The 20,294-nt window shown below is 36.7% G+C and overlaps 1 protein-coding gene across 2 annotated transcripts in view; it reads left to right on the forward strand.

The window, feature by feature from the left end:
• Nucleotides 1-20,294, forward strand: part of plxdc1 (plexin domain containing 1) — a 98,041-nt gene that overhangs the window by 62,652 nt on the left and 15,095 nt on the right. For both annotated transcript variants that reach the window (XM_005156124.6, NM_001146306.1), the window contains 5 exon segments: nucleotides 3,551-3,669; nucleotides 3,905-4,004; nucleotides 5,184-5,279; nucleotides 5,596-5,677; nucleotides 5,785-5,845. In XM_005156124.6, the coding sequence (XP_005156181.1) occupies nucleotides 3,551-3,669; nucleotides 3,905-4,004; nucleotides 5,184-5,279; nucleotides 5,596-5,677; nucleotides 5,785-5,845 (458 nt within the window).

The raw sequence follows: 20,294 nt of genomic DNA on the forward strand, positions 1-20,294 counted from the left end.
ATAAATCACCATAATGTTGTGTGCATTGCCATATTTTAAGCAAAACTGCTATTACTCTGTTAATTAAACCTTCACACTCTGCTCTTACTGGTGGAATTAATGAAGACTGTCCATGAGGCTGGTCAAATTTAGCCATGAAACCTCCAACATCAAATTAGCAAGAGTTTCAGTTTCATTGTCCAACCTCTGTATGTGGACCTGTGGATAGATACTAAAAGAAAACAAAAATCTATAGTGCAGTCAGTCCTGAAATAGAAGGGGTTTGTTTAATGTGTATGTGTTGTCTTTAGTGTATTTACAACACTTCCAAGAGATTATATGTTTGTGTGGCAAACATGGTGTCTTATATCAGAAAGTCTACACACCCTGATCAATGAGAAAAGCCCTGCAGATCAAGCTACATGACAAAGCTGGCTTTCAGGACCACCTTTTTTATTACAAATCCAAGCAGAAGAAATCCTGATGAGCAGGACTTAGCTCTTAAAATACTGAAACAAATAATAAAATTTGTCCTGGGGCCTCATGTATCAACGCTGCGTACGCACAAAAACTTTGCGTACGCCAGGTTTCATGCTCAGAATCGCTCACGTTTTGGATCTAACAATGAACTGAACGTGGGAATGTGCGCAGCTTTCTGGCAGGCGTACGCACATTTTTTGTGCGTGTCTGTTTTATTTCCATTGGGGACTCCTAGAGGCAGTTGTGTTAAATTTCTCTACAAAGTGTCTGAGCCTTGCAATGGCAGCTGTATGAGACGGGTTCAGCAGCTATATAAGGTTTCCATACCATACAGTTGACCAGTTAAACATTAAAGCACAATTTGCAGCAGTCGCCTGTTTTCCCAATGTAATCTGAGTGATCTACCGCACGCACATTGCTATTAAGACACTATCTGAAGATGAATTTGCATGCGTGAATCAGAAACATTTCCATTTAATAAATGTGCAAATAAAATATGATGCTTATTGATATGAACTTATTGATGATTCCTACTTGTCTTTCTCGTGATAAATAGTTGGCAAAATCTGATATGTAGCGGGGGAAAAAACAAGAAAGAGTTCATCAGACGCTGGATTCGAGCCGAGTTCATACTCGAACGTATCAATTCATGATCACATGCGTCTAACGAGTAGCGCCACTGAATCTGCTAAGCATCCTGCAACATTTTACAGATATAAACCACACTATCTCTTTTTTTTTAATGCACTCAGTGCGATGTTCAGACCCAACTGTGTTAACCGCATCAGCTAAACTCTCCCACTCTATTTTTTTCTTTTGTTGTTAATTCCGGAGAACAAACTTGCAAATAACACCGCTTTTCTCCGGTCTACCTCCGAAAGCAGCACCTCCAATTCACATTCTGTTCAAAGTTTCTCTTTTTGCTTGCTTTTGCCATTGCTTTTTCGTTGGGTTTTGCCATTAGCATAGTCATTAGCATATTCATACGGGGGAGGAGGCAGGTTTTGTGCTCGTGCATGTTGCGCTCAGTTTCACGTTCATTCAGATGTACAAAAGAATATGCGTGAGATTCTGCGTACGCAGTGTTTCATACATCTGAATTTTTTTCTGCGTACGCACATTTACAGCTTTGTGCGTACGCAATGTTTTAGTAAGATTTCCACGCAAGTCTTCGTACATGAGGCCCCTGATGTTGTGACTTATGGCTTCTAGCAAATTTCAGCACATACAGGAGTGTATGTATGGTCACGTGATGTACGTTTTTAGCGGTATAGTGTGGACAGAGACCTTTTCAAAAAGGCTAGATGAAACACCAGTTCATTTTAAAATGGTGATTTAAAACTAAAATGCATTAGTGTGAATGGGACCTAAGTCTGAGTAAAACCCATTCTTATATTACTTTTAAGCACATTTATAATATGCTTAATGGTTGTACTTTCATACTTTCTTAATGATTGATTTTTATTACTCAATTAAGTATTTACAAACCAGGCACAATTTACAAACCAGTTATTTTAGCTGGTGGTTTTAAAGATCATTCAGAATGACTAAGCACATGATGTAAGGAGAAATCACTGATTCAATAATGCGGCTGAAACTTTCTTCAGAAGAACCAAAAACACCTCAATCTGAGGAAAAGGGCAAATGAAAAGTTCAATATTTAATGCTCATGAAGACAGGATCAGACCAGGCTGGCAGAACAGTTCATGAGGTTGACCACGTGGTGGCAGACTTGTGGCGTGACGAATGCCCGTACTTAGTGGGCGGATCTCGAGCGAGTTACTTAGACAACACACAAAGATGGTCTGACAAAAGACAAGGAGACAAGAGCGATTAAATAGGGGATGAAATTAAGGATGCCAATTTGCAATTCGCATCCATCTGGATGTGGCAATGGCAGTCACAATGGCAAGGACAATGCACACAACATTATGGGTGACATATCAGAGTTTAAAAGAGGACAAATTGTTGGTGCGCATCTTGATGGTGCATCTGTGACCAAGAAAAGCTTTTTTTTTTTTTTTTTTTTTTTTTTTAAGTATCAAGCCCCAGTATTCTGGGTAATGTCAGCATACCACCAAGAAAGACAAACCACAAACCACATCCAACAGGAGTAAGTGTGGACGCAACAGTAAGCTGTCTAAAAGATATGTCCAGGTGCTAACCCAGATTTTTTATCCAAAAAACATAAACAACATCTGCCAAACTTACTGCAGTATTAAATGTGCACCTCGACTCTCCTGCTTCAGCCAAAACTGTTTGTCAATAGCTCCACAGTAGCTATATACATGGCCGGGCTGCTACAGCCAAACCTTTTGGTCACTCTGGCTAAAAATTGCGGTTTCAATGGTGCCAGCAACAAAAATCTTGGGCTGCGGACAATGTAAAACATGTATTGTTCTCTGAAGAGTCCACCTTCACTATCTTTTCCACATCCAATAGAGTTGCGCTGTGGAGGAGCCCCAAAGAAGCCTACAACCCAGACTGTTGCATGCCCAGAGTGAAGCATTGGGATGGATCAGTGATGGTTTGGGCTGCAATATTATTGCATTCCCTAGAACCAATACTAGATGAATGTGTTACTACCAAGGACTACCAAACCATTCTGGAGAACAACTGGCAGTGCAGTGTATCCGGATGATAATGCACCAATATACACACCAAATCTGGTGGCAGAGTGGTTTAATGAAAATGAAAGTGAACATAAAATTTCCCATAGCCTGCACAGTCACCTGAACTAAATATTATATAACCACTTTGGGGTGTTTTGAAGGAGTTAGGAAACATTTTCCTTCACCAGCATCATGTAGTGACTTTTCCACTATTCTGCAAGTAGAATGGTTCATAATCCATCTGGCCCCTGTGCAGGAGTTGTAACTATTACTCCCAAGAAGACTCGATGTTGTACTGGTTCCAAAAGAAGGCCCTACTTCATACTAATTGATTATTCTGGTCTTAAACCAGGCATTTTAGTTTCATTGTCCTACCTCTGTATATTTTAGGAATTAGAAAGTCGACTACACTAGATTTAGTGATTTATAAAACTGCATGTAGTGTTCAATTGCAATTTAAACTGACATTGGTACCCTAGGTGATACATTTGTGGTGCAGTGGGATAAAGTAAGGCTAAAGGATCGAGAGACTGAAGGAGCTTTCACTTTCCAGACTGTCCTCTGTCGTAATGGGACCATTGTCTTCAACTACAAAGATGTAAGTAAGCCTCAGCAGTTTCACTTGGCTCAGATAACCAATATTTAAAATAAACAAATGGGCTATTACTTTTTCAAATTTCACTTCCACTCAGTTGTTGTCACCAAAGCAGCAGAAAATAAAATGACCACAAACCATTTCTATGAAAAATGTATATATTGCATATCAAATTTACAAAGTAGAACAAACATGACTTTGTTATTGTTTAATTTTAATATTTGGCTTTACTAAATAGGTTCCTTTGCCTGTGGAGAAAATCAACTCGACAGAGCATCCAGTAAAAGTAGGACTTTCTGATGCCTTTATTGCCCTTCTGTCTTCTCCACAGTCTTCAGGTCAGTATGGCATTAGTAATGAATGCAATCTACAGGGGATGTTTTACTAGCTATGTTTCTAACTACACATTTTATGCACCTTTTGGGATATCAGATATTGGAGGTGCACATAAAATGTGGACAAAAAATATGCACTCAAAGAAGCCCTATTGACTATGTTTACATGCACCCAAATAATCTGTTCGTAACCGTAATGACGGTTCAATCATATTTAAAATATTAATGTAACCACATTGTCAGAGTTTGATCAATCTGAGCTCAATCTGAATTCATGAATTCAAAAGTCAGCTCATATGGTTACCCATAGAAGTAAATATTTTCCATAACAAATCATTATCAGATGTTGTAATGAAAAATCTTAATTTAGCCTTTTATTGTCATTTAAATAATATTTACAAAGCATAAATAGTCCTCACAAAAATTAATATTGATAAAGTTCTGTAATTAAACCCTTTATTAACATACAAAGCAACTATAACTGTATGCCTGAATAATAAGATATAAATGTTAATTTAAATAGTTTTACTAATTTCCTTACTTGTCCTGAAATATCTTAAAAATGACCAACTACTTTAAAATAACTGTTTATTAATTAATGCAATACGTAATGTAGTAAAAAAAAGTTAATCAACAAAATTGAAAATGCAATAAATCACATTATACATGTATTTATGAGTCAAGACAGTATAAGCATTATTACAAATAGTAGCTGTAGTTGTAAAATGTTTAGTAATGTTTATTAATATATAATATATCTTTGCATATTTTCTTTGCATATATGGATTTCCTTAGCTGTTTGCAACATCCATTGAAAAATTCAAGCCAATAGCATCTTTAGAAATATGTTAGGTGCATGTAAACATAGCCATTGTTTCATTTAATAAGACCTACATATACAAATGAACTGCAATCAAGACAAATTTATCTAACAAATTATTTGATGTGTAACAAAAAATGTATAATCTTTAAGTCTTTCGCCAAATTATTCAGATAAATTACCTTCTAAGATTGAACTGTGCTTTGTCTGCACACCCTGAGGCAACAACTTTCAATGTTTATTTTGCCATTTTCCCGGAGGTATACCCCTACATATGGGATATTACAAATGTTACTTAAAATTAGGATGGAAACCTATTTGTTATCATTTTGATAAACAGTTTATAATTATATCATCAACAGATGCTAAACAAAAGACAATCTATGAATACCATCGGGTGGAAATTGACACAACAAAGATCGTCAATAACTCAGCATTTGAGTTCACGCCATTGCCTAGTGAGTAAGAAAATAACTTCTTTCTCTCCTCTAAAACAATAAATTAAAATGAAATAATAATGAACTAAACTAATTTCATATGATATCAGATATTATATTTATTTTATGATGATATATCTGTCTTTGTTTTTCTCTTCTACTTCATTCTTTTATATCACATTTTACCTGTTTTTATGTTTTGTTTTGTTTTTACGCATTTTTATTATTTGTTTTCATTTTTATTTTACTTGTTTCTTTTATTCTTGTTTATGTAAAGCACTTTGAATTGCCATTGTATATGAAATGTGCTATATAAATAAACTTGCCTTGCCTTTAGCCTGCCTTCAGCACACTACCTGCAAGCAATGTCTCCAGTCAAATATCACATCAGGCTGTGGGTGGTGCAACACACTACAAAGGTAGCAGTCTTAGATCTACATGTCTGTGATGCATTTTTGCAGAATTCATGTATGTCTATTATTGTTTTTTTATCACCAACTGAATGTATATGTGAATAATCCCTCAGGTGTTCAGATGGAATTGACCGATACAGACAAGAATGGATGGACCACAATTGCTTTGAGGAGGTACGAACAATAAATAATTAAATATGCACTGTAATAAAGCAAGAAAGATTTTTTTTTTCGACAGCAGTGTGGAGATGCTTTTTATTTAGATGTATGCTAGTTCATGATCCTGAAACTTTACCGAAAGTATAGTTTGACATAAAAAGTAGTCCTGTCATCATTTGCTCATGTTTCAAACCAGTTTGACAAAATTTCTTTCTTTAAAGAAAATATTTTGAAAAAAAATGTGTCAATTATAAAATGTGGTTAAATATGATTTTTTTAAACCTTTATTTAATTGACAAAAGTACAAAGAAACATTTTCCAATGTCTTTAGAATGCAAATAAATTGTATTTTGTAAATACAAATTCTGATTTTGATAGCTGTAAACAACTGCCAAAAAGTATTAACAGGAATGTTTTAAATATAATGTTTAATTATCGGGAAGTTGATATTAACAGTTATCTGACATAATATAAGACTTACGCAGCTCAGCAGTTAGTGGTCATCATTGTGTGATTTTTTGTTTTTACATTATGTGCCATATATTTTCAACAGACAGGCCTATTCTGCAGGAAAGCCAGTCAAGCACATCCACTCTGTGCCTACAAAACCACACTGATGTAGCACATGCAGAGACTTGATCTTATATGCTGCAAAAAATACTTTTCTTAATTTGAGTTTTTGTCTTGTTTCTCATCCAAATATCTAAAAATACTTAAATCTAGAAGCATTCTAGACCTGTAAAAAAGCAAAATAATCAATGGGATAAGCAAAATAAGTTAACCTTATTTCAAAACGAAAACAAGATTTTTTGGCTTAACACATTGGCAGATTATTTTATTTATTTTAAGGAAAAACTGACTTAATTTGGACTTTTTCTGAAAACAAGACAACATGTTTTACTTTTCTCGAAAATGCTGCTTGATTTAACAATGATTAGATATTTGGACTTGAAACAAAACAAAAACTTGCTTGCAGGTGCTATTTTTCTAAGCAATCATGAAACCCTCAAATATTTTAGTTTACCTGATTATCGTGGACTACTTTAATACAAATGTTGGTATCTTTTTACCAGTATTTTGCAGTATATATATATATATATATATATATATATATATATATATATATATATATAGGTATGAACACAGTTTTCCGACTACGCCGCCAGGTGACACAAAGGGACAGAAATAGCCTATACATTAGCTGTAAAAACTCTGCTACTGGTAAATAAAGATAAACAATGAAAAAAAAACATTATAATTCCTTCATTAATCATTAAAAAAACAACTAGGCTACATTATTTAAAGAAATAAGGAAAAACAAATAACCCTTGGGTCGAAGTGCTTTAAAACAAGTCCGCTATATACTTCAGCACCAAAACAAGAGTTGTAAATATATATATATATATATATATATATATATATATATATATATATATATATATATATATTTTTTTTTTTTTTTTTTGATGGCAGAAACACAGGCCGAGTGCCTTAGTGTCCCACAAGTGACAATATATGGCCATAACACTAAGGTATACAAAGATTTGACGACATAATCGTGCATATAAAGAAATTCAAACACGGAGAGTCTCAGTTTATAACTACAGCTACAAAAGCTATATTCTTGACTTATGAGCACATTTACTATGTGCTTAATAATTGTATTTTCATGAATTTCATTATTTACAAACCAGTTATTTAAGAATAGTTGGTTGTTTTTTAATAATTTATTAGAGTTAGTAAATGATTATTAAACTATTGAAATATAACATTTATAATTCTTATTATTTAGGCATTTACTAATCATTTATATGTTAATAAATGCTTTATTAACTCAACTTCATCCAGTTTTGTGACCTAATCTAAAGTGAGGACTATCCTTGCTTTATAAATCCTTTATAAATTGCAATTAAAGGCTCAGTTATTCACTACTTTAATCATTTCTATTCATTTCAAAATCCACAAAAGAAACTGGATCAAATACATTTTTGCAATCTTATATAAAATCAGTGTGCAGTTTACACATTGCATACTACTATATTGTTAAACTATTACATTGTTGTTTTATCCAGTTTTGTGTTATATTTTGACACTCCTATTTTTGAGCAATGTTTAAACTTTACAGTATTTTTAACTTTTAGATAAGATTGCAAAGATAATTGTTCATTTGATACCAAGCCTTTAATTGTCATTTATAAAGGATTTATAAGCATTACTACTCCTAACTTTAGAGTAGGTCACAAAACTGCATGAAGTTGAGTTAATAAAGCATTTTAAACACAGTAACCATTACTATATGCCTGAATAATAAGATATATAAATGTTAATTTCATTTACTACTAACCCATTCTGAATGGTCTTAAAACTCACCAAATACTCTTAAATGCAAATGGTTTGTAAATAATGCAAAAAAAAAAATCAACCAGTCACAAATTATGAAAGTACAATTATTAAGCACATTATAAATGTGGTTATAAGTCAAGAATACAGCATTTGTAGCTGCAGTCATAAACTGCTTACTAACGTTTTTTAATGTAGAGTTAATGCTTAACAGATGATGAATTCGGTGGATACTAATGCTTAATGAATGATTCATAGTGTGAAGATATTATAAAGTGTTACCAAAAATCCTTTTTTACGAAGAACTACTTTTTTCTGCCATTCATTCACTTCTGCAGCTGACGTCTGAACTAGTATTTGAACTATTCTTTAGCGTAATATCTAAAGTGATGACTAAAACAAATTATTTTGCTCACATTTTAAGATTATAAGGCTGATTGGCATAAAATGTCAATCAGCCCCACAAGTCCAAAGACATGTTTTTCAGGTGAAATGGGTATGCTAAAAAATTGTCCGTACTGTATGTGTGTGAATGAGAGTATGTGAGTGTTTCCCAGTGATGGGTTGCAGCTGAAAGGGCATCCGCTGCATAAAACATGTGCTGGATAAGTTGGCGGTTCATTCCGCTGTGGCGACCCCAGATTAATAAAGGGACTAAGCCAAAATTAAAATGAATGAATAAATGAATTAATGAATGCCATTAGTCTACAGAGATTTTCCATTATTTCTCTGTTTGCAATTGAGAGATCACAATAATTAACCATGACAAACCCAAAGCAAAGCCAACATTCACAGATTATTATGGTATAAATACAGCACCACAACATACAAAAGAGTAAGATTGACTTATATTTTTACTTATCTGTTTTGTTATTAATTAAACAGCTGTAGTTTAAAATACGAAAAGAAAACACTGAGTTTTTCACCCAAATGACTTAATATGCAGTCTCCACTGCCATCTTGTGGCGCAACCATCTTTGCTCTACTCAGTATGACGGGCTGATGGCCGCTGACACACTGGAATTATTATTATTTAAAATAGGCATTATCTTTATCGATGAACTGCATTGTTGCAATCTAAACAACTACATTCTTGCATAATAAAGCCTCAAAAGTACATTATGTTGTTGCTGTAATATTTGTCGAACTGTGGTGAATCTATTTATCTGCTGTCACTCTATGTGTAACGCCTCATTACAAGGATTTCGATCCATTTTGCAGGCTTCTATTAAGCTCATAGTCAAACAGGGGTCAGGAGTGGGCATACACAATGAAGCAGGATAAGCAAGATTGTAGTCAAAAAGCAGGCTAAGGCTAAGGGTCAGGGCTAGCAGCAAACAGGCTAAGCAAACAACAGGCTAAGGGTCAGGGCTAGCAGCAAACAATCAATGTCTGAAATTTGAATAAACAGTCCAAAAGGCAGGCAGCAGAAAATCACAAACAGTAGGAAGGGTCTCAACCGGAAGGCAAAAACGGGTATTATATAATCACAAAGCAATATTCTTGAAGTAGATAGCTCAGTGCTTGCTCATGCATAACTAAAAGTAGATTTATCCACTTTGATATAACTTGCTATGTCAGTGATTGGCAGAAATCATCAGGTCCCAGATGTCCTTCTTTATCCTCCATCCTTTTATGTGCATTCATTTTGCTTTAACCTGGTGACAATCTGGGGTAACACTAGCCTCTAACTAATTTAGCTATATAAAATTTTTAGGATTTAATGTTGGCTTAGAATAAACTAACAGAATTGACTATTATTTATTTGTTTGTTTGTTGGTATTCACAAATATGCGCACACCCCTGTTGCATTCTGAAGATCATTTTGCAGACTGACTGCAGACATAAACGATTTTTTCGGGCATGAAGGGTCGGGTATCGGTCTTGATTTGGTGTTGTTACCTGTTGTCTGCCTCAACCATGTATTGTACTTATACTACCACACCTTCTGAACCTGTTCCAAGCCCTGAAAAGACACATTAGCCACATTTCCACTGTCAGGCCAGTGTGAGCCAGGGCTTTAATCTGGCCGGGCTGGGCCAATCGACGCGGGATGTTAAGCAGTGAGGCCGAAATCATGTCAAGTTACTGTATATGTCTATACACACAGGCCTGTTTCCATTCATTATATTTGTTTACTCACCGACCGACTGTTGGCATTGTGCATCGACTATTAGATCTCGCCACTACCTGAGGGACCCAGCACAGTGAGCGCACCCATCCTTAATATAAAACCGCAGAAATTCTCTGGTGATAACTTGGTATGAAGTATATTTTATAACATCCTTGTTTTGATAGACGTCGTGTAAAGTGTTTCAACACATAAGAGCAAGTAGCCTAATAAAATATAGCCATATTTGCTGCGCTCAGCAGCTATTCACTAATAAAGCTCTACATTTAAAATTTCATTTTTAATTTTACCATGTCAATTATTGTTTATTGTTTTTAGAAAAAACTAAAATCTTTTTTTTTCAGAGAGGCCTTTGTAAAATGAAAGTTATATATGGCTTAAAACGGTTTCATTTATGTACTGCATATACCTACATTGTTCTAGCTAGCTTGTGTTTGTTTTATATTGGTTTATTTATTTATTGTGATTTTATTATATCCGATATTTGTAATTTTTTTAATTAATTCAATACAGATAGGCTATTTTATTGAGATATGACACTATTGTTTTGAGCCGCCAAAAGTGGACACATTTGTAAAAGTTTTATGTCTTTCTGTTGTATTCATATTTTGTATTATCTCCAAAATAAATTTAAAAAGAAAAAAGCCGGTCGAGGCATTAACAGAGCTGTCAAGCGAGTGCTCTTTCGTCCGTCCCAACACACACACAGGTCTCACAATGCGCACGTGTTACACAAAAACACGCCTTTTACACTTGACAAAAACTCGACAACCTTTACTGGCTGCTGTGTCTTTAATATGATTTAAAGATTGTTATGCGCTATTGAAACATTGAGGAGGACGCAGCAAGGAAATATCAAATTAAAACTTTTTATGCAACAGCCTACATTTAAAAGGGAAACATAAGGGCGATCATAAGCAAAAAGACCTATCCTGTAAGGAGTTTTATGGAATAGCCTATCTTAAACTGACCAGCTATATGTTTTCTTTCCCTTAGTAGTTTATTTGAAAAAGGCAGGCCGCTGGCCCTGAGAAAGCCCCACTTTGGCCCGATTAGGCCCTGGAAGTGACAGTGGAAACGCGACTGGCCTTGGCTCGCTCGCTTTGGGCACGATAGTGGAAACGCAGCTTTTGAGATGTTCCCACTGCCTCTGTAACTGCCCTCTGAGTAGTGCCTGCTTTCAGCACCCCAATGGCCCCATTGAGGTCAGAATCCTGCAGTCTAACTAGATTTGGCATTTTTATGATTTCTGACCTCAAACAAAGCTGCGGTCACACTGGGCTTTGCTCTCCATAGACTTCCATTCATACGCACGTGAATGCATCAGACCGGAAACACAGGGTCATGCGTCAAGTTTCACAAGTTGCTGTGGTGCAAAGTTTAAGCTTGGTGAACTCTGACCTGCGAAATTGCATCACATGACTGCGTGAGACCAATCCAGGATCAGAACATGACCTCTCTGGACAGAAATTTAAAACATGGAGCAATCACTCTTTTTTAATGTCTAATAATCTTGTTTAATCCTGCCCCTTTTCACAGCACCGTACGACAGAATATTGCTCACTCAAACAATAGTGTGACCGCAGCTTTAAGCACTTAAGAGTCTTAGTTACAGACACCTGTGACAGGTCAATTTGTACCTAATGTCAAGCAGTCACGTCTGATGATCACCAAAAGCCATTAATGATGATATTTCATTAATAGCTACATTGACTAATAACAGGCTGACATGTTTGCATGAATTTTGAAAGAACACAATTTGGTTTTCGGACAACATTGATGAAAAGTTTTGATTTAATTCAAATGATGACAAGTGTAGATGCCTGAGGCTTAAGAATGATGGCTGCCCATCATGGAGAAGATGTAGGTCTATTGGTTACAAGTGCATATTTAAGCTAACCCAGGGGATCAATGCAGATCACTGGGGTCTTGGCAGTAATTAGTCTGATGCTCTCCACTCATCCATGACCAGTGTCATTGACCATGACATCTTTTGCTTAGGATACTGGATGGATCCAAGATTATGTAGACCTCAAGATAAGGAGAAACATATTAATATATGTATATATGCCATTCAAACTACAGTATAAGTATATATGCCATTCAAACTACAATATCTTTTTAGGAAGTGTGCCCAGCTCAGGTTGCCTAAATTAATGCAGCCCAACAATTCTCAGAGGATTTGGATTTCAAAAATTATGTGTTTATCTTTTATGAGTATGTAGTTTTAAAACTGAAAAAGTCTGATTGCCTCCCAAATTGTCCTAGGAAGGCCGTTCTATAGTTTAGGTACCACACACGAGATCTACCCCTTCATTTAATTTTGAAATTCTAAGGATAGTCAATTGTCCAGAATTAATAAAGCATAGTAGACCTGAGGGCTGTAAAACAATAGCAGGTCCCTGAAATACGGGGAAGCTAAGCATTCAGGGCTTATTCAGTAAGACTAATCTTTAATAGGGAGCCAATGCAATGCTGAAAGAACCAGAACAATAATGGTCATATTTCTTAGTTCTAGAAGGCACTCTATCAGTTGCATTTTTAACAAGCTGAAATTTGTTAATTAGGCCTACAGTGCAACCACCTAGTAACACATTACAATAGTTAAACTTAGAGTTCATGAAAGCATGAATTAGCATTTATGCAATAGACATTGTCAGGATGTATTGGTTAGGAAAAAATATAAGATGGAAATTTTTTTTTTACAGATGCTAGAAATTTGACTTTCCAATGACAGGTTGCTATCACAAATCACGGCGAAATTTTTTATTTTTTTTGCAAGAGAGGTTTGTGGGACCAATAAGCAATAAAAGTTCGGTTTTATCCGAACTAAGTAATAAGAACTTTTTTGTCGTCCAGTTTTTATATCTGCTTTACAATCTGTTAATTTTATGAATTTGTACAAATCATAAGATTCAGATGAGATATAGAGTTGTATATCATCAGCATAACTGTAAAAACTAAGTGCATCTTTTTTTATTGATTTCGCCTAGCAGTAACATAAATAAAATAAAAAGTAAGGGACTAAGAACGGAGCCCTGAGGTACTTTTTTTATTGGTATAACGCATCTTCATTAATTTGCCAAAATTTATATTATTCAGATAAGTAGGACCAGAACCAAGCCAATGCAGTTTCAGTAAAACCAACACAATTTCAAGCCTATCAAGGGAAATGTTATGATCGAAAGCACAACCCAAAATCATAAGAAGTTGGGACAGTATGGAAAACGCAAATAAAAAAGGTAGTGATTTCCAAATTTACTTTGACTTTTATTTCATTGCAGACACTATTGAACACAAAATTGTCTCGTCAACTTCATTTCACTTATAAATATACATCATTTCCTGTCATTCAGACCTGCAACACATTCCAAAAAAAGTTGAGACAGGAGCAGTTTAGGGCTTGTAATCAGGTAAATTAGTTAAATAATAATGTGATTTAAAACAATTTTAATTATGACCTGGTACAAAACTAGCATCCAAGAAAGGTCTAGTCATTTAGGAGCAGAGATGGGCTGAGGATCGCCAGTTTACCAACAAAAATATGAGAATATTATTGAAATATTAAAAAACAATGTTCCTCAAATAAAGTTAAGGAGACATTTGGATATTTCACTATCGGTAGTGCTCAACATAATTAAAAGACTCAAGGAATCTGGAGGAATTACAGTGTGCAAAGGATGAGAGAGCAAGCCTAAGCTAAACTTTCGTCATCTCTGAACCCTCAGGCAACACTGCATCGAGAATAGTCATTCATCAATAAGCAATATTACCACATGGGCTCAGGACTACTTGTGCAAACCTTTTTCAAGTACCGTAATTTGACATTAAATCCAAAAATGTCAGTAAAAACTGTTCTGCGAGAAATAGATTCCGTGTGCTCCAGACCAAAGAAAAAAAGTATCCTCCAGATTGTTACCAGCAACAAGTCCAAAAGCCAAGGTCTGTCAAGGTATGGGGCCTTGGAGTGTTGTGAAAAGTAATGGCAACATTACAGTGTAGTAAATGCTTTACTGTTACAACTTTTTTAAATGGATTGCAGGAACTAAAATTGGAATACTTGTTTATTTTAGTGTTGTATCAAATTGCAGCAAATGAGGTCCAACAATAGAAAAATGCAGCCATGATCGGATGATAAGAGCAGGTCATTCATAATTCTGAAGGAGATGTCTCTTTGTTTTATATGTATTTGGGATGTTTTAGATCATCAAATAAGCACATTGCTAAGAATTGTAGTGTGTTGAGCACAATGGCCATTTAGTAAGCCAGAAAGGTGTTGTTGCTCAACAACAGAGTATGCTTTAAGTTGTTTCTTATCCCTCTGTTGCAACCGTGATCGGCGACCAATGATGAAAGATGATTTCAAAGAATTTATGCAGAGAAGACTGGACAGTAACCACACAGACTTTGCTCTTCCTTTAGAGGATGACCAGGTGTACCTTCCTTCATTTGCGCTTTCTGTGAAATTGTGACAACAGTCGGACTAAGGAGGTCAAGAACTATGTTGCATGTCAGGTCACATAGTCATGGCTCCAAAGCCTAATCTCTTTGTACCTAGGCTCGAATTATGTGATGCAGTCCTAACAATCAGTGTCTAAACCAGGGCTGGATTGGCTAATCGGGAGGACCATGAGAATTCCTGGTGGGCCGGTCCGTTTTTTGGCCGGGAGGGCCGGTGTCCCTAGCTCCAGAATCTGTTGCTCTCAGCAGTCACACTTTTTAAATAAAATGTATTTATTTACTTGACCACAGCCTTCTTATTTATTATTTTACCGCAGCTCTGCTCTTGTTATTTATTTTCTCGTAGCCTCGTGAGCATGAGGCAGCCTGCAGGTTAATGATGATATAACTAGATAAGTCACTATTCAACGTACAGCTGTTGTGGTACAGTGGTTAGCGCGTTAGGTGAAGACGTGGCCAACCAGGGTTTGGTCCTCGTCTATGAAGATTTTTTTTTTTTAATTTTTATTGTTAAGACATATAATACTGTAAGGGTTGTTGAACATTTGAAGTTCTAAAACAGCTGTTTTCTCAAAAAAAGACGTGATAGTGTAATTAGAAACTGAATTGGAAATGACCTTATTTTAAGATCAGTGGTGAACTGAGGTGGGCCGGTCTAAGGCTTGAAACTCCAGGGCTGAAAAAGAGTCCCACTTCGGCCCTGGTCTAAACCAAGCGGCAACCTCCCGCTCTCCCTCAGGAAGCCAATACGGAAGTAACTAAAACTGCAATTCATCTGAAATTCCGCTAGTCATGGCCGCTCCTGGCTCCAAAATAGAGCAAATTTCAATTGAGCCCACTGTTAGAATGGCCAACTTTACAGCAGAAAAAAAGGTGTTTACAGCCTGGTACAAAAAAAGATTATGGTTAATACAGCTAATATTGCCCTTCATGACAACTGTGAGGGGGTGAATTTTTTTATAACTCACCCGTTTCCTTTATATTAAGTTATATTAAGTTTGCATAATTAAGGGATTGGCCACATGAGTGACAGCTAGGTCTCGTTGGTCACCTCTGCTGACTCCGGCAGATTAGCCACTGAACTCGGCATATTTATCGTATTTCTGTGTTGTTTTATGTGGCTTTACACTGTCAACTGCCTTTTGGACTTGTTTCCTACATTTATTAGATGGCATGGCATGCTGAGTGCACTTAATTGTGCTCACAAACCATACACGTGGCCTCCGTTTCCCATGTGAGTAAAGTTATATACTTATATACCATCTCTATACATGTATTTGTTTTATTTAAGATGATTTATCGTTTATATTTATATTTAGAGCTGTAATGCACTCCAGAATCTGACGAATTGATTAGCTGTAGGCTCTAGAACAGTCATCTGAAGCGTTGTCATACAGTGTTATGCTGGATTTCATCAATAGTCTTACATTAACTAACACAGACTATATCTGAAGTGTTTGGAAGTAAATCGCGTTTTCCTCCTGTTGAAAAACGTCATAAGAACAATGTTTAGTGGCTCAGTGTATTACAGCAGTGTGTTTTTAAAAGTCTAAACACTTTATTGATATAGTGTACAACCAAGCACAAGTGGTCAGAATACAAACGAGTCACAGGTGATAAAGTATTAAGCGTTCTCCCAAAGTAAAGTGTGTCTGAACCAGGTCCAAGCAAAATGCCAGCAGGTGTCTGAAGCTCCGCTCACTCTCTGCCTATTTGCCCTTGTTTGGTATCCCCCGTGGGTGTGATGACACGCAAACAAAATGGCGATGGTTGGCCGCGCCTACTTGTGGCTTTTTTTGCGATCTTTAGAAACCTATGGGTGACATCAAGGATACTACGTCCATATATTTTACAGTCTATGGTCTAAACTATCCCAAAGAAGATTCATTTAAAACCAGGAAGAATAAGGTTCTACACAGATAGTAAAGTAGTGTTGGGTGGGGTCAAGACGGTTCCATGTATATGTGAGCAACAGAGTACCATCGCATCAGACGATGTACAATGCTTGATCAATGAAGGTATGTGCCCTCTGACCAAAATCCTGCTGATCATGGTTCTCATTCTGTTCTATCTGTGACCACAAACTGGCTAACAGGACCCTTAAATTTTCCTCTGTCCATCAGAGCCATCTTCCGACTGCCTTTGCCCATATAAGGATGCATGTTGAAATTCCCTCAGAAATGTGTCTCCTCTACCCACATCAAAGATATAAGCAATTCTCAAACTCGACAACAGCTGTCAGAGAATTGGTTTGGCATTTGTTTTTAAAGAGTCTGTATTTAAGTGATCATCTGAAAGCATGAAAACGCATAAGTTTTGCTAAGGTTACGCCATCCGTCCATACTACGCAGGAGTTTTCGAGCACCGTAAACGGAGCAATTTGAAAATGCTGAAGAAGCCGTTTTCATCCTTAAACGCTGCTGGTCTGTCTGAGTATGAATGAGGGAAAACAGAGACATCTGAAAACGGAGGCGGGGCTGCTGACATTTGTTTCTATTATTGGGGCTTTTCCTCAATATTAAGTAGACTAGCATAGCTCTCATCTGGGTAGATTGGCTGCAACGCTTGCTAGAAATTGTGTGTGTGGTCAAGTGATGTATATTTCAGCGTTTTGTGTAGACGGAGAGCTGATCAGAAACACTGGGTGAAAAGCTTGTGTGGACACGGATCGTTTTCATTATAAAACGCCGTTTTAAAACTAAAACGCACTAGTGTAAATGGGGCCAAAGAGGCAAATTAGATGAACAACAAATGGCTGACCAGCAGAGAAGCTACAGGTGGATCTACCTTTTTCTTATGTTAGCTTAGTTGTTTTTGGGCCATGGTAAGTGATCACATGCTGCACATCAAGTGGACAAGCCAATAGCAAGAGGTGAGGAGTTTTGTACGTGTGGCAGAGTGGACGAAACAGGGAGGGAGAAGCTAAAGTGCTCGAGGTTAGCTCACTTTGAAACACAACCCAACGACTTATTTTGATATTGTAAGAATCAGCTCTTTGGTTTAAATCATGTTTAAACTTTGGGGATTCGAATCAAAGATTCAAACATGATTCACATAGAATTATTTAAAGCTTACACTTAACTTTAGTATTTGTCCAGAAAATAGAACGTTTAATGTAAAGCAATTCTGTATTATATTATTACGTGGCCAACAATAACAATATAAAAACAGTATCTAATTATTTAATGAGCAAGGTAGCAGTATCTGAAGCTGACGCATTAACTTATAAAGCACACAACACACCAACACGGATCTTAAAACGAAACAAAAGTTTATTGCTACTCTATAACACAAAGTACTAATCTACGTAAAACAAACAAATGCACATACATACACACACGCACAAGCAGTTTGAGGAGAGTTTTGGCTGAGTGGATTTAACTTCTAGCCTTTGCTAAGTTCTTAACATTGCAACCTGAGAGAAACCATAAAAGCAGAGAATTTTGCTATTCTTTACTACTTAAACATAATTCACACCAGATTCAGTAATGGGTAGAAACCTTGTTTGTGCTACTTGCGTTCTGATGTAATTTTGGTTTCCTCGACTGGTCCAAAGGAAAATCCTGGTGAAGCTGATTGGTCAGCGTAGCAACTTCAGTGACGTGATGGAATTCCCTTGTCGGTGAAGAGGGGTTTCCTTAGTCGGTTGCTAGGGATACGGATGTTGGACAAGGCGGCGTTCGAAGTCCTTCCTGGGTTCCTGTAGTTATGATGAGTTTCAGAGTTTGGATGTGTTGACCCGATGGCTCGTTGTTGCACAAGCAGATCGGGGGTCAAGCCGGTAGCAAGTGAAGGTCGCGGTTTGCTCCGTGATGTAACGAGGCTTCCGGCGAGGCGATGTAACGGCCACAGCACGAGAAGAGCGACGTTCGGGCAGCGACGGCGGTGATGACTGGCAAAGATGACCGGCAAAAGACGACGATGAAATTCCTTTGTTCAAAGTTTTATAGGCTTTGGTAGAGGCTGGGTCTACACAATGCTTGTCCCCAATTCTGCCCTCTAGGATGCCGGGTTGACACATGGTGTGGGTGCTGCTTTGATAGCATAGTGGTTAAAATAAAATCTTATAACGTCGACACTTTTCATAGTATGGTTTCTTCATATAAACCAATGCATTTGAAATGTTCCCAGCTTTCAATCGATACCAAACATGAAGTATTTCACAAACATTCTGTAGATTTCATTTGTCACTGAGGGCTATTACTCAAGAACTATCTATAACAGTTTTGTTAAACACATGGAACATGTACACACAAAAACCTACAGAAACATAAAGCAAACATACATTACTCAAATAAACACAGTTTTACTGTATGTCCATTAAACTTTGGAAGCATTTCTGATCGCTTCTGTGTCTGCCTGAGAATGTGTATTCCTTGCAGACGCCAAAGGACACGCGAACCAAAAGGTACTTCTCAAAAACCGGTTTGGTGGGTTTTTGATTGTAGAGCCTCTTATTGTTTTAAGGTGTAAAGTTAATTAACACGCAACTGTAATGTTGACTGGCTAGTCATCCTGTGTATTGCCTTTTGCTGGGTGCCTGTGGATTGCTTTGAAAATGAAATCAAAGCTCAGACATGTAGGCACCAACCAATCTTTTAAGGATAACATGGTCTGTGGCTTGTTCGGTTCTGTAACGATCCGTTGACTCACTACAATATGATACCGATTACGCCACCTGGGATTCAAACCCAGGAAAAATATAAAATGTCACCCAGAATTGTCTCTTTTTACAGTTTAAGGAGCAGAAAGGAGACACAAGTAAACACAAAAAATTATTCAAAATAATTCTCTTAAAAAGACAAACACTAAACTAGATCCCGATGGCTCGTCGGCTCGGATTTTGAATCAGAAGTGTCCCACAGCCCTCTGACAAAACAGCACCAACACCAAAAAGGTTCCTTCACCTTCACCCATGGGCCCCCATCTCCTGCAAGAAAAAGAAAGAAAATAACAAAAGCCATCAATGAGAAAGGGGCTTCTCACTCAAACCAGTTGATTTTACACAAAATGCACAGATACAGAAATCAGTAATTCAGAACTCAATACACATTGATAAGGAGAGCCTCTTGATTTTAATTCAGTAATTAGACATTCACAGCAAAATGACATTTACAAAGTGCAAATGAACACGGACACAATTTCACCACATGAATCCCTCAAAGTTGTCAGCTCCGGGTCTGCCATCACGACTGGACCATCAGTTCACTTTAAAATACAGTCAAAAGGGGTTAGACAGACTCAGTACTCGCTTCAGACAGCATCGCTCAGAAAGTAGCATCAAATGCTTCTGGATTGTAGCATTTACGCAGCAACAGAAATGTGGACACATTTACGATCTAAACGAGAAGGAGAATATTATAACACACACACACACACACACACACGGCTACAAATCATTGCATTGGTTAACACTCCCATTTACAACCACATGCAAAACACTTACCAAACATGAATGAGGTGCTCTTAATACAAATGTGTCTATCGATATAAAGTCTAAATATATATATATAGACACACACACACAAATTT

Source organism: Danio rerio, chromosome 12, assembly GCF_049306965.1.
Source record: "Danio rerio strain Tuebingen ecotype United States chromosome 12, GRCz12tu, whole genome shotgun sequence".
Taxonomy (NCBI): domain Eukaryota; kingdom Metazoa; phylum Chordata; class Actinopteri; order Cypriniformes; family Danionidae; genus Danio; species Danio rerio.